Genomic DNA, 21811 nt, shown 5'->3' on the forward strand with positions numbered 1-21811 from the left:
CTGTGCAGGGAATGCACTAACGTCAGTTCTGCGGTCATGCCAAAGCCATTTATTTTTATTTGAGCAACCTATGTTCCCAAAACAGCCGGATGAAGCTCAGCTCAAGGAGGGAGCGGAATAAGCAGGAGCAACACTATTTGCCCATGGCTCAAACTTTAACTGTGCTCTAAAACAAGCTCCTCTAAGTCAGGAGAAAACTGCAGTTTTTTTCCTTCATATGCTGAGCCAAATAGCAAAATAAGGTGTTTCCCCAAATAAACTCACTGAAAATGATTTTTCCCATGCATCTGCCTAACTGGGGTGTGATAAAGTGCATAATTCAATGCTATCTAGCCTGAGGGCTTAAAGAAAAGCTTACCTCCCTCTGCAAAACAGTACAGATAGCTGATGTGACAACTGCCTATCTGTAGGCTGCAGGCTTTCAAAAGAGCAGGTAACACAGGTGCACTATCTGACTGCAGCTTAAATTCTGCCCAAGTCATGCCTGCTTGGTTCAGTATACTCAGTCAATGGCCGTTAAGGTATTAAATAGCCACAATGTACAGCTTATTTCAAAAGAAAATACTTTAAACAGCACAAGTGACTCCTGTGCACACATTAACAAAAACCAGGACACAGTGAAGGAAATTCAGTGTAGCCACAGTAATAATTGTAACAGAGAAATGCTGACCCTGACTAACGAATGGTAGCACCTGGCTATCGCTGCTCAGCAGAGATTAGGTTCTTTCCATAAATATTTCATATATATACACAGTATATGTTTTATTCAGCTGCCTCAGACCAAACCCAACATCTTGAGAGAAGTACATACCCCTTAAGCCCAGCAGCACAAACTGTAGTCTCATGGCAATGGTAATAGCAAGTGGAAAATAGCTCCCAGTGTGCAAGATCTCTACTTTACTATATTGCGATGCATCTTCTTATTTTTCATGTGACTGGTTCATCTGACCCTGCCAGTATATAAAAATGCTATTGAATGTTTCTTTTCTATTTTATTATAATGTAATATTATAATGATAATGATATAATCTCTGAGAGTCAAAAAATTGCTACATATAGTTGACTGAGATTAAAATGTGTAGACTGTATACAGCTGTATCTTGCTTTCAAAGTGCAGGATTGGAAGGCTTCTATTAAATTGTTATTTTCAGTTATTATCAGATCCTAAATCAGTTAATATAATTACATTCCCATAGTGAATGTGCAGCATTGTGAGCCTAAATGCTATATTTTCTATTGATCTATCTCCGCAACCTGTTTAGTGAAATAATTAAAATGATTTACAGTGCTGACCTAATATCTTAGCGGTTTAGTAAATCATGTTGCCATGTGTGAGGCTCAGCCAGTTGTGAGCCCTCAGCCCTTGGCAGCACCAGGACCTGAAGTGGAGCTGCAGTGAGTGCTGTGCTGTGCCTGAAGTGTGCTCGAGGTGGGCAGAACCACCTCCTCCAATGCTCAGGGAGAAAAAGAGGCTCAAACTGGTTGTTTGTTGGCTGCCTGTGTTCAAAGTTCAAACATTTCAGGGTGCTACCAAGCTGAAGCACAATTTCAGCTGTCATTTTCAGGCAATGTATCTTCACTTGCAACTTAAACATTCCCCTTTTCTACCCCCAAAACCAACCGTAAGTGTGTGGCCAGCAAAAAGGGGGCCAGCTCTGGAGCTTGGAATTGTTACATGAAAGACAATAGGTGAAACAACTGCATCATTATTGTTAGCTTATACGAAAAGGCCAACCATAAGCACCTTCTCCTTCAAATAGGCTTTCAGGGATCAGCAGGATTCAGTAATGTTGAGACAGAAATACACTAAAGCAATGCCCCAAAGCATCTTACAATCTCTATAGGTAATCTCAACAGACCACAGGTAATTCCCCAGGCTCTAGAGAGGACTTTTTTTCTAGCTCACCTTCCTTCATTGTACTAGTGCAGTCAGGGTTCCCGCAGAGCAGGGGCAGAAGCATAGAGCCTGGAAGACAAAGTAGAAAGCAGTCGTGTTATCAAGGGTGGCAAGAGCAAAATATATTTCAAGTATTATTACAAAAGCTTGGTAATGACCCTTTTTCCATTAAAAAAAAAAAGTGGATTTTGACAGCTGCAGTATGGAGCCAAAAGGATGGAGTTGGCTTTTGTGGGATCAGGACAACGGCTGCAACGCAAGGCCGGCACAGACAGGGCACCCATGGGGACGGCTCCCATGCTGGGCAATGCCCTGCAGCCACACCTGGGCAGGGGGCACAAACCCGACCCCATCCAAGAGCCCACAAGGAAAGAGCCCACAGCTCTGCAATCCGCTGGCATTTTAAACATCATTTATAATGTCTCCACTTGGAATTTGTGTGCCTGAACAAGCCTCAAGCTTGCTTTCAGCATCCAGTACATTTCTTTCAGTTCTATTCTTTTGCATAACTATACAAAGAAAGGAAAAATGTCTGATAGAAACTTAAAAATTTGAAGGCAGTTGTCGAACACTCTTTGCAGCAGATGTCATTATCCTCCTTCCTGACCCTAACCTGCCACTGTTTTTCTTTTGCTTTAAATGGACCTGTAATTTCACAATGTGCATTCAACTGGAACGATGCTTTTTGTTAAATAAACTTTACCCTTGGACTGACTGCACTGGGCTCTGAAAAGAAACACGTCTTGCTTATGACTGTTCCAAAATAGGTCTGAAATTCAAAAAGAACTGTTGCTAAATGGGCTGTAATCATGCTGAAGGGTAAGGGAGTATTCTTCCACAAAAAAAAAAAAAAAAAAAAAAAAAAAAAAAAAAAAACAGCCAAAAAAAAAAAACCAAAAAAACAGAAGAAAATAAACTAATATCTGTGTTCTGTTCTGCAGTCTCACTGCTGATAATTTCACAGATCAGAGGATTCTGTTTTCAGAAAGCAGCCTGCTGTGCTGCAGTGTGTTTCCAAGTTGAAACAACTATAGTGGTGCCCTTGGTGCCACATTGGAAGCATCAAGAGGGACCTGGCTGCCCGAGGCCCCAACACACCAAAGAACTGCTCCACAACACGCTGCCACAAACCAGGGGGAGCCGGGCAGCTCAGCAGCGTGTGCTGCAGTGCCAGAGCTGGCGGGACCTGAACAGAGACTTCAGCGTTACTCCCAGCAACAACCCACCCCAAATTCAGATTGCAGGAGCAGTCTTACATACAAGGCATCATAGAATAGAGTCACGGAATCATAGAATCCTTACTCCTGCACTGCATCTCCTCTGTGCCTCTACCAAAGCATCCTCGACCCTAGGTGCCACATGCCATTGCAGCAGTCCTAATTTCACACTAACGTAACACAGAGAAAAATGCTTTTAAGCTAGGCTAATGCAGAAGAGACTTGGGCTCAAGGTGTTTGTTAGCCAGGGCTTTGTGCTCACTGACCCGTGGCAACAGCAAACATGGGTCAGCTCGGTTATGAATCTGTGATTAGTTAATTCTGTTTAGAGGCTCTGCCTAAATAAAAAATGTTCTCTCAGCCATTCTCACCCCCGTTCTGTTTTTAGGAAGTACAAAGCGCTCAGTAGTCTCCACCTCCTGAAAAAACCCACTACTGGCAAGATGAAAGCCTGCCTCCTAGATATTCCCCACTGCAAAATATATGAATTCATCTCATGCTAAAATTAACATATATTGCTAAGGCGAATGAACTGCCGTACATCTATTAGCTTCCAGCATTTCCTGAGCGGGAACTTCATTTAATTAACCGCCTGACAGGCTAGCTCTCTCCAGAGCCATGGCCACAGTTATTACTTTTATCTCCTTGGACACCTGCCTCTCACCCTGGTTTATCAGATTTCTCCCAAAGAGATGGACAAAGTATTTTCTGTTGTATGAGGCTGCGGGGTTTTGTGTTGCGCTTTTTTTAAAGGAAAGGTTCTTACTGAAGCACTGAACTCAAACAAGCATTTTTGGTCTGTTCAATTATCAAAGCAGCACAGCAGCATTAACCCCCTCACTGCCCAGCACACACCTTCACTTCAGAGGAAATCAGATTGCACACAGGGAGATGAAAGCCTTCCATTGGATCTTGGCAGCTGCCTGCCCTGAGCACCCTTCCTAACAAGCGTGCCCACAGCAGAAAGCAAACCCATCAGCTCCTTTGATGTGTTTCCTTTCCTTTCTTCCTCGTACACAAACGTGGAAATATAGTTTTGACTCCCAAGTATATAGATCAGTGCCATAACTGCATCCACCGAGTGGGATCTGCCTGAATTCCTCCACCATGTTCTGGGACAGTTATTCCACTGCCACGGATACCTTTATAACTGGTCTTAAAAAGCTAATATATTTACAAGCAACTCCCAAATAACCCCACCCTACCTGAGCTCCCAGTACAGGCACTGCTGTTACAGCTATCCCAGGTAACTAACTGTGCCCTGTAAGCACTCCCCTGACAGCAAGGCTTGCTGCGAGCTGCCACCCTCCCTCTGCCAGCAGCTCAGCACACAGCCCGGGTGCTGGGGCCACGATATGACAGGTCAACCAGCTGCACCACCACTGCAAGGCTCTTCAGAAGCTGCTTTGTGGGGGCAGTGCCTTTTCATTGATCTTGTTCAGCCCCAGTTCCAGGGACACACACGTAAGGCAGGCAGGACTCGGCGCACACTGGGGAACTGTGACAGGCACGTTCACACCTGCGGGACCTAAAGATACTGGCTGCCTTGGCATTTGACACCTTTATTAGTGTGGACTTGGAAATGCATCTCTTCGACAAGGACAGCGCAAGCTGACTCATTTTATTAAAAATAATGTCAGTCCTGACAGCCTAATTGTGTTACTTTGAAAGAGTCTGGCAGGAACAGGGCCTTGCCAGCTAGCAATGCCTCGGAGATGGATGCCTCATTACAGAGCAAAGATGAGAAATTTGTCTCTAACTAATGAATCTTTTCAAATTTCCTGGGATTTCAGCCCAGATCCCCAACCTTCAGGCCGGCCAATGGGGCAGGGGCTGTTCTCACCCTGGGAGCACAGCTGCCCTCAGCCAGGGAATGCTCTCCCAGCACTGCCAGCAGCACAGGAGGCTCCTGCGCCCTACAGAGTGATGCACGGGATGATGTAATGTATCTTTGGCCAGAACTTACCACAATCAACACCACCACACCGTATCATGCAGACCTGCAGAGTTTGACAACCATTTCCTAGAGAAAAAAGTATAAACTTCTCTTTGATGAAAAATCCAACGGAATGGATATTTTTGAGCCTCAAACCTTTTCATTTTTATACCTTAAATTTTAATCATGTTAATTTAACATAGTTTGACCAAAACCAAATGAAATACATCATTAAACAATTCAATCTGCTATAGCTCCAGTGACTGTTATTACTTTATCATTTTTATCTAATACTCATTTTGTGTGACGCACCCCTAGCACAATACAAGTATTTGCCATGTTTAAAAATAAAATATTACACAAGATTTAAACGGGACTCAAAAATTAAAGACAGCAAAAATAGCAACCCCTAGACAGACTGCCACAGCTTAACACGTGGGTGCAGAATGCTGCTATTAATTAGAAATACAAGCTGTTGGGGAGGAGCAGCAGTGTCTGTCACACTGCTGTGCCTGCGCCAGCCGTGAGCTCAGCACGCAGGGAAGCCCAACGTCAGCTGCCAGCAGCCCAGCTTCTGACTCCTCATTACTGTTTTTGGGACCAAATGTTGCTTTTCAGCATCCCGCGAGGCACTTCAATCACACTTCTGCAGGATTTACCACCAGGTATTCTAGGCTCTCATTTTTTAAGAAGGGTATGGCTTATTATTTTGATATAGAAAAGATGATGGCGTTTAAAAAAAAAAAAAACATTTCCTTAGATTAATGAATTCCCCCAAAGCCTCCTTCTACAGATAATTTTACTGTGAACAGGCTGGTGTACATGAGAACTTGAGTACGCTGCAAGAAGCTGCAAACAGCCACATTTTCTCCAAAGACAAAACAATTTTTAACTCTTAATACTTGAAAGAGCTGGGTTCTGCCCCACGTAGGAGCGGGCCTGGACAGCTCACAAGAGCAGCACTGCAGCAGGCCGGCACACACCCGTGTCTCCCCACGGTCACCCCGCTCTCGGTGCTGGGCTGCCCTCTGGCGAGGAGCGGCGTTACACAGCCTGCTAGTCCCAACAGCTGGCTTCTTTCTTCGCTTAAAATCCAGCTTTTAAATCATTTGAAGTTCTGAACATATTCTGAGATTACTGTTTGCCTTCCTGACTCCGCACACAAGCCCAGGCTCTCTGCACAGCAGTGACAGCGCAGGCAGGACACCACGGCCAAGCAGCCCAGCACCCACAAGGAAGCCAGCCGTGTTACAGTCAGCCAGGCCCTGGGAGTGCCGGCATGGCCTGATTTGTGCTCCCGGCCGGCTGGGCTGAAAGGGGGATGTGGAGAAGGGGCAGAGAAGGAGCGCTGAGAAGCAGACGGGAGCTAGGCTGGCTGTACACTGCTTCAGCACAGCCAGGGGATGGGGAGGAGCTAGGAAATGTATTAACAACTTAGTATTTGGATAGAGAAATCAGATCGGAGGGTTTAAAGCGGCTGTTATTTTCACCAGTATACCTGTCCAGAGGGACCAAATTTGACTAATAGAATTTGGCCAAGAGGAATAAACTACATTGATCTTAAGAACTCAAATGCTTGCTGAGATGCTCTTTCTGGAGAATTACAGTATCTATTTCTTGTATCAGCCGCAATCAGGAAAAACATGTCCGTGATTATAGCCCAGTCACCTTCTACACATATCATTTTACTTGTGCTCATCTCCAGCTTCAGTTCACAATTACTCTTGAACAATGAACAAACAACACAGCGATCTTCTATTCTTATGTCATACAAACATCTTTATTTACTGCAGCTGGACGCTCTGCACCTCACCTGTAGCTTTCTGTGCCCGCTGGAAGTTCCCCCAGGACATCGCTGTTACCTGCCTTGGCCTGCTCGTGTTTCTCCCGTCACCCACTGTAATTCAACACACCAACAGCCGAAGCAACATGGCCCCCTACTGTACACACGTATGGTGGTTCACTGTTGGGTTTTTACAAATACATAGACAGGCTTAAAACGCAATAAATAAAGCCATACACAGACTTAATGGAATAAGAAATGCCAATGTTCCACTGTAAAATGGAATAAATAATATATATTAGGGGTTTATATCACCATAAACTTGTATCGTGCTTTCATGCTGATTTACTTGAAAAAGTAAAAAGCTTCAAAGGCCTATGACACTAAGAGAGGTGGAGCAGGTAACAACGCACATTCAGAAACATACATTACAATTATTTGCACTTCTGTTTACATATTTCTGCTTTGATTTTATTCTATATTCCCATTTTACTCACCTTCCCTAATTTCTCTGGGCCTTCTCTTTCTTACTGATCTATAAAATCTGTTTCCACATTTTCTACTTTCTCCTCTGCTCTTTTTCGTGTTTATTTGATTGAGCCCCACTCCTGGCTTGAAGCCCTTTCCCTGGGACACACGCTAACAAGCTGACCCGGCTTCCTCAGACATCTCTGAAGATAGATTGGGAAATGAAGATGTAAAGCTGTTGGAAGAGACTGGCTTCCCCAGGCACCTGTTTAGCCTGGATCATTGGATTTACTGCAGCGGCATCGCCAACACTGATTTGACTATTAATCCCTTAAGTGCCTTAGGAACTGCAGCATAAATCCAGCCAAGAAGCACTCATACGGCCCTGAAGACCCATAGTGTTCATCCTGGTACTCCATTCATGAAAACTGATCTTTTCTTAAATAGCAATGACAACTCAAGGAGTCCCTGCTTTGTAAAATCAAGGGACTTGCTTGCTGTGGCAACATTCTTCACTGCCAGGAGACCTTTCATACACAGTGTATGGTAACTGTCGAATCACGGCCTGAACCACCAACTGAGCATCTGTGGAAAGGACTCGGTCAGCCCTGGGAGCACAGGTGAAGGCAATTCAGCTTCAGGGTGGAGCCTGGCTGCACCTCTCTTAGACCTCATTTAAGGGCTGACTGCCTTACAGGAAAGATTTCTGGTTGGAGGTCTCTCCTTGGTGATGCTTTCGCCTGTGAGCTTAGATCTTCACATACAGGTAAGCAGTCCTTATTCTTTCCCTTGTAACACCTTTCTATTGCGTGAGTCCCTTTATCATTGCACCTCTTGTATTGCCTTTCAATTGTGTTGCTCTTTCTGACCGTTACACCAACCAGCGTTCACGCTTATTAATCTGAAGAGACTGGCCCTTTTTTCTCGACAAATACACACACTTATCTGCAATTCTGTTCCTTGTTATATACCACTTTAGTACCTTTGTGCTCCGCAGCGGCACTCAACAAAATGGCCACATTTCCTACATTGTCTGAGCAGCTCTGTAAGTCTCTTTCCCCAGGCAGCGCTTGGTTACGTGTTGGCTGATACCCACCCCGTGAGAGGAATACAAATGCTTCCTTTATTTTAATGTGAGCTGGGATTTGGCCGGCCAGGCTGATGAATTGGTGGCACTGCTTCCAGAGCAGCTCTGTGCGGCACGGAGAGCAGGCTGCGTTCTATCCCGAGAGGTGCAGCAATCCAGAAGATGCAAACCCCTTGGGAGAGCAGGAGGTGCTACGTGCACATGGATGTGTATCCTCGCACTACAATACAGGTGCGGTGCACAGACCTAGCTGGCAGCAGGCAGCGCACCAAGCAGGCAGACCCAGGGCCGGCCGGGCTCAGCTCCATGGCGGCGGTGCTGCGGCACGACTCGTCGCCGGGAGCTGCGCTCAGGGGCTCCGCGGGACGCAGCGCGTTGTTGGGCAGGGGAGCGCCCACTCCATAGGGCGCCACCCGCCAGCTCTAGCTGCCGCCTCGCCTGCAGCGCCCCCTGCCGGACCGGCGGGGAGGGGGGACGCAGCCACGCTCATGCGCCCCGCCGGTAGCGCGCACGCGTCAGCGCCTGCGCCGGAGCACAGCTATGGAGGGTGAGTGCGGCGGGCCGGGGGAAGAGGGGGAGGATGGAGCCGGCTGACGCCGCTCTCTGCCCGCAGGTGTGCTGTACGGCGGGCTGCCCCGCGAGGCGGCGAAGGAACTGCGCCTGCAGGTACCGCTCCCGTTTATCCCGACTGTGTCTGACCATCGCGGCTGCCGTGCCGTCCGCAGCTCGGCGGGCTGCCCGCCGGCATCCTGGCTCCGATTTCATTACAACGGCTGTTTTAGAGTGTTTTTAAAACACCTTTAGCCCCAAGGGTCAGAGGAGGCCAGAGCGTTTGTGAGCGCCTTCCTGAAGCGCAGCATGCCCAAGAAGAAGGACGAAGCCATCCAGGACGTGTTAACGCGGAAGGCCGTGGTTCTGGAGCACCGCTGCACGAGGAGGAAAAAGCCGAAGAGGAGGAAAGCAAAAACCTTCACGGCCAAGCAGAGGCGGGAGCTGCGCCTGTTTGAAATCGAGCCTGAGCAGCAGAGGTGCGAGCGTGAGCCCGCGTTCCTGTGCGGTGCCCCAGAACGTGGCACTTTGCCGCGGCACGGCCGGTACCCGGGCTGCCCGTTTGATCAGCTCAGCCCTGACCGATCCCCTTTCCTAAACACAACCACCTGTGACTTCAGTTCTAATCCCCAGACTGGCTGTAACCAGAGAACCTCCATTTTGCCTTACGTTCCTTGACCCAGTGCATGCTGAGTAAGGCCTGTGCTGCTCCTAAAATGAAATGAGGAGGAGGGAGAGGAGCAGAATGCTCATAAACACATTCCCTCCCTTCCCTTCCCCCCCCCTCCCCCGGGCTTGATAGAAGCATATTCAGCTTTTTTATAATAAAAAAAAACAACTTGTTGCTCAGACTGGTTTACCAAGTGATCAGTGCAGATGATAATATTTGTATTTGTTAGTCTTAACTCTATAGATGGTTTTAGTAAGCAATGCTTTTTATAACCAAGTTATTGTATAATGTTTGCCTTCTAACTGCAGATACGAACTCTTTCTACCACTACATGAACTCTGGAAACAATATATCAGAGACCTCTGTTATGGACTTAAACCAGATGCGTAAGTTGAGATATCTACTGATCCAACCACCACCAATTTTAAGATATTTCAAGTAGTAACTCGATTGTTTAATTAGTGTCTATTTAATAAGGACTATATACTATTTCTGTAAGCTTTGACCATTATTTCAATATCCCAGTCACACTTTATAAACACACTTTTCCATGTATTTTTCTTCTCTGATCCCACCCTTCAAGGCAACCACAGATGGTTCAGAGCAAACTGCTGAAAGCTGACCTCCATGGAGCAGTTGTTACAGGTATTGTTTGCTTTATTCTACAAAGTTATCTGAAATTCAGTGAGCACCTGAAACAAAGGAGAGCAACGAATTCCTTTCAGTATCAACTCTAGAGTCACATAACTGTGATTGTGTTGGAATCTTTATCCATTTACCAGCACAACTTAATTTTAACTGCTCTTATTGCAAAGATTAACTACAAGTCTACCAGTTATCACTATAATTGCATTACTTCAGACTACTAAAACAAGCTTCTAAAATCATGAGGCAACAGTGGAACAGTAAGCAAACTGCACCTGAATTTATTCTAACACCTGCATGCTCTTATTCTTTCAGTCACAAAGTCAAAGTGCCCATCTTATGTTGGGATAACAGGAATAATTCTACAGGAATTTAAACACGTCTTCAAAATTATTACTAAAGACAACAAATTAAAAGGTATGCAAAATCTTTTTCAGTGCTTGTTATAATGTGAGTAACTAAAAATCTATCAAATATTATACTTCTTAGCAAATGTATGAGCTGTTCTTTACCACTGCTTATATATAATTCTTTGCGTAGTGGCAAAAGCTAATGTCTTTTACCTACCACAGAAAGCCCAATAACGTACCAAAAATATATTTTAGAAGTAACTTTAAAAAAAAAAAACACACTTCCAGTGATTTCCAACATGATTATGCACATGGCTTGTTCACCTGATTCACTGTAGATTGTTCTCAGCAATACTTAATGCGTGCTTGCGAAAGAGGACTAAATTCTAGCAGTTTTGGTTTTAAATGTACAGGCTTAGGTTGTATTTCTCATTCTACAGTATGAAAACTGGAAATGTTACAAACCTGAAGCCTGGATGCAAATAGTATTCCCTGGTGCACCAGTATTTATTCAGAGTGGGGGCTTGAATTTGTCCGCTTCTTGCTAATTTCTTCTGCATTTACAGTTGTTCCCAAAATTAACAACGTATTTAGCTTGGAGACTGATGGATTCATTTCCTACATCTATGGGAGCAAGTTCCAGCTTCGAGCAAGTGAGCGGTCTGCAAAGAAGTTCAAGTTGAAAGGAACTATTGACCTATGACTTCATAGCAAATCAAAAGGAAACTTAAGATGTTTGCTGTTTTCCTGCAGTTTAATAAACAGGTTTTCTGGCAGACTGAAAATACAGTTAACTAGTAGAAATTTTTAAGTTTTTCTTCATACTGAAGAATGACCGGTTTCTCTTGTCTTTAAAGCGGCCTGTCAAACTGCTGGAGTCTTAGTTGCATCTTTTTGTAAATTGTGTGTAATGTTCTGCTTTTTATTAAACTTGTGATTAGTACTGATTACCTGGCTTGTTTCAATTTTGACTTTATACAATGAATATCTGCACTTTTTGACAGGTGTTACTAATGCCTTCTGTATGAACTGGGCTCTATCTGCCTATCTTACTGTATAAGGAGACTGCAGCTGGTAACTTTTTTCTGTAATTGTTCCTGGATTACCATCTTTGCCTGTTCAGCTACATCTGTGCTACTCTGAAAGACCTTCTACTGAGGGCATCGGATAAAAATGTCTTTCACGTGTACTAAATCAGCAACAAAGGTGTTCTGTGCTGCAAAAGGTATCATTTCCTGACAGAGCAATGAGAATGCATTTTATGAGTATCAATAATGCTTTCTGGATTGTCTTCCACTAAATACTAGGGAATGTTTTAGTATCCAACTTGCAAGGACTGATAAATACCACTGTCAGTAATGCTCTCAGTCTGGAACTGTTTGTACTTTTTTCATAGAATTGTCTACACAAATGGAAAAATACATTGTTTGGGGTAATGGTTAAAATGCTAACACACAAGAAGTGAAATGGAGGTGAAACTTTTATCTGAACACTTTGCATTTGAAGAATGGAGACATCTCTTAACCCATAGGTGCTTAAAACAGGATAATGCCTCACAGACAGAAATCATGATCTCTTCTGAGCTTGTAGTTACTCATAATTGCTAAACAAGGACTTGGATTTTGTTCACGAGTCCTTTTAAAGTTAACAGGCACTTAGTTGAGCGTTCAAGTTGTTACACCCCAGCTATCTCCCCTTTAAGCACTATTCCTCTCAAAGTTCTCTGTGAGAATCCACAAGGAAATACCAACAAATTGGCAGAAAGCTTAAGTGATAGTAGAAACTTTCCCTGCAGGACAAAGGCTTCATTTTCATTTTGCTTATAGCTATCAGTGCAATATCTAATTAAGACATCTGTTAAATGCCTATAATATTAAATTAATAGAGGGAAGCTAATGGAACTTTATTGGCATAGTCCTGTTAATTAACATTAAAGACCTTTAATAGATGTCTTAACTAGACATCGTTAATGGCAATGACATACAAATTGGAATTAGGCACAATTCTATTTCGTTGTGCTGCAAAGGACATACCGTATTCTGCCACGTGTGCACACAAACACAAAAGCATTTTCCATAGCTGTTGCTATTTACATTTTTCTAAATGTTACTTCAGTGACCAGAAGACATGCTGCTTAGCAGTCCCTTTCAATAAGCAATGGTAAGGAAATAATTATTTACAGTGAATAGTGCTGAAGAGGTGTTCAGAGGTCTCTGAGGTACTTAGATGAAACGAAGCCTAACAAGAGATCTGAACAGCCAAAGCATTCAGGAAACCTTTACTGCTGTTGCTACAAACCTGAAGAGGCGTCTTTGCCTTATTAAGGCGTTCTAAACATCCAAATGTAGGTTGTTTAATAAAAGGTTTCAGTCACCTTATTGCTCCTACTGCAGCTTCTCCCACCCTACCCTGCAGGAGGGTTTATCCCTGGCTCCTGCTATTCATAATGCTCCCTCACTACACGATAACATTTCCATAATTAATTTCTCACTGATTCTGCAGTGATCTTACCTTGGGATGCAAGTATAAGACTTCAGCAACACATTAGCTCTTCTTTTTAGCACCATCATCCCTGTAACCTTCCCCAGCCTACATGTCAGCAGAGAATGAGGTGTCCAGTGCCCACCAGCACTATGTAACAAATCTGCACAGCACAGCTGAGACCAGTGCCCAACAATTGCTCTCCTAGGCAACAAGATTTCTCAATATGGCAAACACCTGAGTGCTCTGAAAGACCAACCTTCCTCAGCCGTTCCTCTTATCCCAGCTGTATTGATTGCCTCCTGACTCCTGAGGTCAGCAAGGGAGCACAGGAGGCCTCAGTGAGTAAAGCGCAGTAGCTGACCTACGTAACAAATGTTCACCTTCATATGTTTTCTTAAGCAGAAAGAAAAACTGGATTTACAAATCTTTTCATCCTTCAGTGGTGACCAAACCACGGTCTTAAGTACCTTGCTAAGAAATACAATTCCAGATTACATGGTAGCAATGAGCAGTTCCACGGAATTTCACAGAGGTTTGATCCACCTTTGCCTCATGTTCCCCTTTGTTGATTCTGTCATTTCTATTCTGAGCCACATTTCCCAGTGTTTGATGAATAGGTATTGCTTTGTTAAGACAGAAGCCTCCCTCAGCATTCTGATTTAATTAAATTAATTAACAAATGTGAAAAATATTTTCACATGTGTGGGATCAGGCACCCACTGCAGCTGAGAGGAGCAGCCACACCTGGGCTGCAGAGCCAGCAGCACCCAGTGCTCTACTTACAGACCGTTCTGACACCTGGGCTGCACAGCTGTAGATAGGGACTGCAGCAAGAAATCTCAGCAACAATTAGCACTGAATTAAGAGCTACACCCACTAAGAAGCTCTGCTGCCTGCTATTAGATAAGGCTTGGTACCTTACAATCATTAAGAAGAGAAATGAGTATACTACTGACTAGAGTAACATGACCGAAAGTTTTGAACCAGGTCACTTGAAGGAAAAGTCACAACCTAAACATCGAGGTCTGAGCTGCCCTACTCCCCAGACAACCATTTGTTTCCAAGCCACTCATTTTTCATTCTGTTAGGACCTATTCTACTAACACTTGACCAACAAAACTGATTTAAAACGTGTCATTTTTCATCTTGGATACTGACCGATCTGATAACCACCGCCCACAGGCGGCTGATCAGCACGTTGAAGATTTGCACTATAGGTCTATCAATACAAATCTCTTCCTGGCACATTAGTTAATAAATTCAGCCTTGTTTCTTTCAGCTCTCAGAATGACCTCCTGGCTTTATGACATACATACACACTTCTGCAGGCCCATGGCCCCAGGTCTGTAATGGGATTGTTAGGGAAAGCTGCTCCTGTGCTGGGGGCCAGCTGTCAGTGAAGACCTCTCAATACAAGCTCCTCGGCTGTCTTTAACAAACCTACAGCAACAGCCCCAGAACCAATCCCACCTAACAGGATTGTGGGCTTTTTTGGGGAGGGAGAAATGAAATTAACTGTGCATTTTCTGTAAAACTTAAAATAATCCCATAAATACGAATGTTTCAATTTTTTTTCTTTTTATGAATTTTTGTGCAACACGGTGTTTCCTCTAAAGGCTTATTTTAGTATTATGGGCTCGAAGATGTTCAGCTGCATAGTTCTTGGGTGGCTGAGGTGCTCACCGAAGAATTTAAACGATGTAATAGCTATTGAACACCCCATTATATGGCTGCCTAATTAATGTAAATGATAGTTATGTCTCACTCACAGCCCATTATTTTACACGAAGGAGAATCTACCCCCTGCCACAGTAGCCATTCCACGGAGCAGTTGCATTATGACTTCATTGAGCAAAGGTAAGTAGCCATCCTAAATAATGAAGATTGAAGGTTTAATAGTCCCAATAAAGAATCCTGGAGGTTTTTTATTTCAGAAATTAGAGTTTGATTGCAAGCGTATGATAATGAGAGGAGAAAAAGCACTGGCAAGTGGGATCTTTTTGCAGCCTGGGCTCTTGGCAACTTCTATTTTTTCTGCATAGAAATATGGAGGAGGAAGGAAAGAAAATCTCAGTGCCGTGTAGGTGATGTTATGCAGACATAAACCAGCCCTGTAAACTTTTCCAGAATTGCAGCCTACCACAGCATCTCCTTTCTGGTGTCAAGGGACACGGCATTTCTGTTATGAGACCCCACTTCCAAGGTTGTATGTCAGAGATTATAACTGCTGTAAAAATTCAAATGAGATTCTAAAACTTGGCATGAGTATTCTCGCTTGGAATTCAGTATTTTTTAGGCAAGTCTTTGCAGGAAAGGCTAAAAGTGTACTTGTTCCACATGCTATTTTAGGCCTCTATTGCTGCATTATTCTTAATCTAGTATCCAAGTAATCTCTTTTCACAGCTGCATTTTCAGAGCAGCAGTTCTGAGCTAGGGTGAATGATCTGACATTTGTTTCTCCAAATAGCAAACTTCCAAGAAGGGCTTTAAAAGAACTTCTGTTCCACTCTCTTCAGCCATAAAGTACCACGTGTTTTAGCAAGTAAAAAGTGGAGGAATTAACCTGAATGACGGTAACAATGACTACAAAACGAGCTGGCTGGGGATTTGCAAACACAATCTCCAGATGTCTATGAAAGATCTGGTTTATCAAACACACTCCAGGCAGAATTTGTTGTTTTGTACTTCCCAATAAAAGAAGCTTGCAGTATTTGCTTACTTAGTTTCAGCACAAGGCGCTACTCCTACAGTATCTTTACAACAACCCCCAGACATCAACGCTTGGAGCCACCAATGAAATGAAACGGGATGAGGCTGGAAGATAAGTGCAGGGCAGGGGCACGGTTCTGAGGCGCAGGCACTTAATTTGTTAGTATGATTGTTGGGTTTTGGCTGGGTTTTGCTGCAGCTATCTTAAACACAAACCTCACCTCCCTCTAGGCCCAGAACGACGTATTTTGCTTTGCTACCAGCAGATGGAGCCAGATGCTCACAGTTTTAAAGGGATTTTTTCTCCCTCTGCTCTGAAAAACTGTCCATGAAGCACACAGTGCTCAGAAACCGCTCCCTCACCTTACATGAACTTGCGTTTTTTACTGTGCATATGTATACAGCTAACCCGGTACATTCCTTACCCTGTGACAGCTGCCTTCCTCTGATGTTTCTGTAACACCTGCTTTTTACTTATTGCAGATATGTTTCCTAAATTGCTTTCGGTGCCAAAATGTCATCAGGAAATAGAACCAAACTAAGGTAGGCATTTTCAACTGCTAAAATACCATGCCTTTCATTTCCCCCACAAAAAAAATATATTCTATGAAGAAGTCATATACATCCCAGAACCATCCATGTAAAATTCTTAACTCTTCATCTTGTTAAAGGCCAATACATGTCAATATGTTTATTGTGTCCTAAAGTTTAAAAGTGTATGCTCAGATGAGAGAACAGGTGAGGAGAGTGCTCTGCAAACCCTTCAGCTGCTGCTGCCATGCAGTGAGACGTGCAGCGTGACCAGGTGCCAGCAAGGCTGGGCACAGCTGGTTCCGCTCAGTGTAATGCAGGCCAACAGCCCTCCTGTTCTGCTACCTACTTGCAAAAAGAGAAGCAGGAGATACTGCAACAACGCTCCTCGGGTGCTGCTCCAGGGCAGCTCTCCTCTCACCCTCACTGTGGGGCTGCAGCAGTGCCTGTGGGAGCTGCTGGCCGGCAGGGCAGTACGGAGCTGGCAAAGCCCCTTAGCCAACAGTGCACCTTTGTCCCACTGCACTGAGCCACCTTCATGGTATGATAAGATGCAATGAGCATTTGTAAGTGATGTGACGCTGAGGGGACAAGAAACTCTTTGCTGAAGGTATTAAACTTATTTGGGCTTCCTGTTATTGGTACGTGCTCCATGTCAGCTGTATGAGCAGCTCTAGGCTGTCAGATCACAGCACGGTAACGGCATCCCTAATAAACCCAGGTCTGCCAGGTAAAAATGGGTGTTGTTCAAGAACACTGTCAGGCCCTCTCACATCCCTTCCTGACCCAGCACTGTCACACATTGCTGCAGATCAGATTAAATACACAGACTTTGTTACACTATGCACTGTCCTCACTAATCTCAGGCAGCAGAAGCAGCAGTAATCTTTACTTTCATTCTTTTCACCACTTCAATGCCACAACCTCTTTTTAACAAATCCTCCACCACAACGCTTAACATCTCTGTAACAAGACGTGTTCTAGCAACACGTTCACCAAATGATAAAGGTAATTATTTTCTACAAAACCTAAATACAGGACAAAGCAGGCTGCCTCTTTAGCATGAGCCCTGGATGCTGCAAACTGCTGTCAGCAAGACTTGCACAGCACGCAGCTTCAGCTCCCACCAGCCCCAGGGAACCACCGCCTGATGGGGAAAGGCAGAAAGGAGCATGCAGCACTGTGCAGAGCCCACAGCAGGTGAGACTGATCCAAGTGTCAGCCTCCATCCAGAGTTTGTGGTGCCACAAGAAGGCTTTGGCACGAGGACAACTAGAGTAATAGCTACCACTAATACTCAGCTTTTGTTCAAAACAAGTGTACTTGCAGACACATCTTCACCAATTAAAGGCACTGGGTGCTTTTTAATGAAGAAAAAGTCATACTGACACATCTGTGGCATTCACACCATCACATAAAACCTTGGACTTACTGCTTCTGCCTGTAAAACATGGACAACACTTGGAATCCTTGGGGAACGTGACATCTGGAGATCACTTTGAGGCTATGAAAGCACTTTGTAGGTGTAGGTTGAGATCCTGAAGCAGTACAAAAACGACTTTCCTGCCCTTCCACCTCTCCACCTGGCCCTCCTGCAGAGAAGACACAGCTGTAGCAGCAAGTCCAGTAAAACTGTGGGAGGTGGAGCCCTAGCAGCCTCGTGCAGTCGGAGTTCAGCTGTGCTGCAAAACCACAAGTGGCTCTACCACGTCTACTAGGCTTAACCCACAAGTGTTAAAAACCCGCTAGTGTTAAAACCCACAAAGGACATGGGGGCAGCATCTGTACAGTATGCTGGATGCATTCCAGATATGTCACCTGCACTACTCCCGCTCTCTCTGCTCAGAAAGAAACAGAAACCCCAAAGAGAAATTGGGATTCCTACTGCAGATGTGCACTGGCAGAGGACTGCGAGCTGAGGCAGCCTGCAGGAGGAGGCAGCAAAGGCCATGCTGCTGGTAGACTGCTGTGTTTGTAAGATGGACGGGAAACCAAACTGCTTTGTAAGGAGACCAAACATATCACTTAATAAAAACAAGGCATCCTACGATGAACTTCTCTTTCCATATTTATTCCTCTCTAAACGCAGCAGTGCGCAGATTATAGGAAATGGTTTTACATTTAACTTCAACCCCAAGTGGTAAAGAAAAGCACTGTATCTCACAATGTAAATTTGCATCTACCATCATTTAATGGATGTTTTATACATGCTATGTACTACTGTGTTTTTATGGAAAGGCAAAAAAATTACTTGGGAATTTGTTTTTAATTAAGCAATAAGGCTCAATGGGGTACTGCTACCATGCAATAAAACCACTCCTGGGGTGTTGTGAGGCATTTGGTCCAGATGAGTGCTTCAAATCACCCCCAGATTGTGATTAGATGATTACTCCCCGGAGTTAATATTAGATGGTTCTCTCTAGAGTTGTCTTATTGCTATTATAAAAAGTCTTCAACATGGGGAAACTAAGTAGCTTTTGTGCTTGAAGAAGATGAAGTTCACAGTTCCTACTGTTGAGTGGTGTCTGAGCCGCGTGGGTCCCATAGATCAATTCACCTCTTTAGCATGCGTGAAGAATCATCTCCGCGCATTTCTCTGACCCAAACAGTTTTACAATTAAGTGGCTTTCTTTTTTTCTAGGGGATGGAAGGATATAAAGAGGCAAACAACTCCAAAATAAAGCAATCCCAAGACAGGGCGCTAAGGAATTTGATTCTGAGATACGTATTACTGGCTTTATCTTTTTGTAGGGAATAATGAATCCTATCTGATATTATGCTAATTGTATTAATGAAGGCTAATGCATGCGGTAGTGGTAAGAGAGTCTCCCAGGTTGGGTGCAGGAGGAGCTACAGGCTGAAGCACCTGGGGGGGCTCCGAAGCTAATGAATTCAGACGGCCCAAAAGGTACAGAGCCAAACTGCATTGCCTTCCTTTGCCTCCCCTTAATTGCTTTTCAGGACTGAGGTTAGGGTCAAAGTATTTCATTCTGGAAGAACCCTCCCCCCCCCCCCCAAAAAAAAAAAAAAAAGTAAAAAAAATAAGGCCTTCTGCAGATCTCATTATACCAGAAAAAGAGACATCTCGGGAAACGTTAACTCTTGCAGGTACCCACCACTCCCAAAAAGGCAGGATGGTAGCTCATGCATATGGACAACTCCTGCACACCCCTATCACAAAAAACCCCTCTGGTTTCTCAAGTGGGCAACAACTTTCACACTTAGAGTGAGACCCTTCTCACACATCGTCCGCATTCTGGCCAGTGTCACACTTCCTACCCTGCACAACCTCATCAGCGAGACATTACCTAAAAGCAGATAAGCCTTCCATCTCATAAGAAATCCCTGGGGCTCCTCCTTCAGCTCAGCACCTTTCCACTTCAAGATCCAACATGCCAATGGGCAGAGATCCCAGCCAAGCTGAAACATGCTCTTTCCACCGTATCAGCACAACACCTTGAAAAAACACACTGCATTTCTGATTTTCCCTTTTATTTGAAGAACACAAAGAGAAACTATATTTCCTTACTTTTTCCTTCATTTTTTTTTCCTTCTCTTTTCACAGAACTCTTTGCAGTATGCACTCAGTGCACACAACTTCCTCAGACGCCCCAGGCAACCACGACAGCTCCTTTCCTGCACAAATGGCACTGATGTGGGGCAAGGCACGGATCTCTCATAAAGAGATGATTTTCTCCTTCAGAGCAACACACACACTCAGCTTGGGCAGCAGTTCCAAAGGAGTTTTCCAAAGGAAAGCGACCAAAGCACGTTCATCACATAAATAGAAGCTATATGCACTCACAAAGCAGGGTTTCTGAATTAAACTCTTTGTGTGTCTTTGACTTATCAATCATAGGTGAACACATCTACATCTTTTTAAATTAACTGATGATCATCACACTCTTGTTCCCTCTGCTTTTTCTCCATTTTAATATTTGAAATGCCTTATCTACATAAGTTTACTGTTTGAAACACCTAATTGTTCACCATGGTTTATCTTGTGCAATAAAAGCACACAGTGAATATGAGATCACTGTTCAAACAGAACAAGAATACTAGGAGAAGAGTTCAAATGGACAACGTGCACAGAATTATATTACTAAGGAAGGACAGTCAAACCCAAAAATGCAGTACTCCCTCAAAGCGTGCTGCAAAATGCTGTTTTAGACATCTCTCTTTTCTTCATCAATTTCACATGTTTCTTCTCCAATATCACACCTCTCTCCACACCAAACACCCGCTCTGTTTCATGGTTCTGGCATTTCACACTCTTACCTCACCTCTTTTTAACCCTCCTCTTTCATCCTTTTTCACACTAGAACACTAGACCTGCTCCAATCACTGGGTGAACACTACACACAAACAGCAACAGGGCAGCACGCCCAGCTTACTGCCCTCTCATTGCTGGTACTCACCCTTGCAGCTCCACAGAACAGAGCAATCTTCTCTGCTGTGAGTTCTCTTCTGGGCAGCTCCTCTGTGAAACCTGGGGACTCACAATGTCCGATCCAGCGCGCACCCTGTTAAGAGTGAAAGAAAGCACAGTTAGCAATGCAACCCCCCCAAAAAACTGAGCCTAAGTAACCTGGATAAAAGAAACTTCTCTACTGAAACAATACAACTCCTTGCTTCCTTGCTTGTTACACTCACTTCTACAGCTACAAAGTGCTCTCGCTGCTGTAAACCCAAGAACTCATTTGGAAGCAGCCAGAGGTGTCACAGGACGGGCAGGGATGGGATGCAGATCTGCGCTGTGAGTGAAGCGCACCTGGCCACTGCAGCTTCTCCATCACTGCTGCTTCTTCCCACTGAGACCCACCTGCTGCCTGCTCTGCTCCTGGCCCTGCAGGAGGATGCTGGTGCATCTGGTTTGCTCATGGCTTTAAATTTCAAGTTCCATCAGACCTCAGTACCATGCAGAACGACACACACTGATGACATCGTATAAAGAAGATTTTAAAAATAAAATACCCTCCGTATTTTACAGTCAAGAAGGTGGCTATAAATAGAATTACATATTACACGCTGATCCAAGACTCCACTGAAATCAGAACTCTTGCCAAGCTTTGGATCAGACCTTCTAACCACTTCTGTGATTACAATTACAGACTACTGCGAAGAGAGAAAGCTATTAAGCCAAAACTGGCTTAGCAGGAAGATCCTTAGCATCCTTCATTCCCACTACTTGTTTCACCACCATTATTCATCACTGAATATTAAGGAGCAAGGAAAATACCTCATAACTTCACAGCACCAAGATGTGCAGAGAATTGCCAAAGCTCAACACAAACACCAGCGTAGACAAAATGACTTTGAAACACTTCTCATCACAGTGACAACCACAGATGTCTTTCTTTCTTTTTCCTACGACCTACCAAAGAGCAATTCATTATGATGTATGTTATACACAGCATTTACATTCAGACTGTGCCACAGACCTCTTTGGTTACTTTTGGTTGTTCAGCACATCAGCTCTTCCTAA

At 44.2% G+C, this 21811-nt stretch overlaps 2 protein-coding genes across 11 annotated transcripts in view; one reads left to right on the plus strand and one right to left on the minus strand.

The window, feature by feature from the left end:
- LOC146543477 (uncharacterized) overlaps positions 1 to 21811 on the minus strand; it is a 44956-nt gene that overhangs the window by 17604 nt on the left and 5541 nt on the right. For 9 of the 10 annotated variants that reach the window (XR_014886117.1, XR_014886115.1, XR_014886114.1 and 6 more), the window contains exons 2-3: positions 20745 to 20849; positions 1907 to 1966 (exon numbers count right to left, since the gene is read on the minus strand). Coding sequence is in view for 5 of the 10 variants with exons in the window: in XM_085234914.1 (XP_085091040.1) it covers positions 1930 to 1966; positions 20745 to 20849 (142 nt within the window). In the remaining 5 variants the exon portion in view is untranslated. Of the gene's footprint in view, positions 1 to 6; positions 951 to 1906; positions 1967 to 20744; positions 20850 to 21811 lie in introns of those variants that run through there. The other variant, XM_085234916.1, reaches the window with a different exon arrangement.
- On the plus strand, positions 8834 to 11552 carry POP4 (POP4 ribonuclease P/MRP subunit). The gene is made up of 7 exons (XM_085234999.1): positions 8834 to 8935; positions 9002 to 9054; positions 9193 to 9416; positions 9916 to 9993; positions 10191 to 10252; positions 10568 to 10669; positions 11169 to 11552. The coding sequence occupies exons 1-7, from the start codon at positions 8929 to 8931 to the stop codon at positions 11303 to 11305; spliced, it is 663 nt and encodes a 220-aa protein (XP_085091125.1). The 5' UTR covers positions 8834 to 8928; the 3' UTR covers positions 11306 to 11552.

This window comes from Meleagris gallopavo, chromosome 13 (assembly GCF_905368555.1).
Source record: "Meleagris gallopavo chromosome 13, MGAL_WU_HG_1.1, whole genome shotgun sequence".
Taxonomy (NCBI): Eukaryota; Metazoa; Chordata; class Aves; order Galliformes; family Phasianidae; genus Meleagris; species Meleagris gallopavo.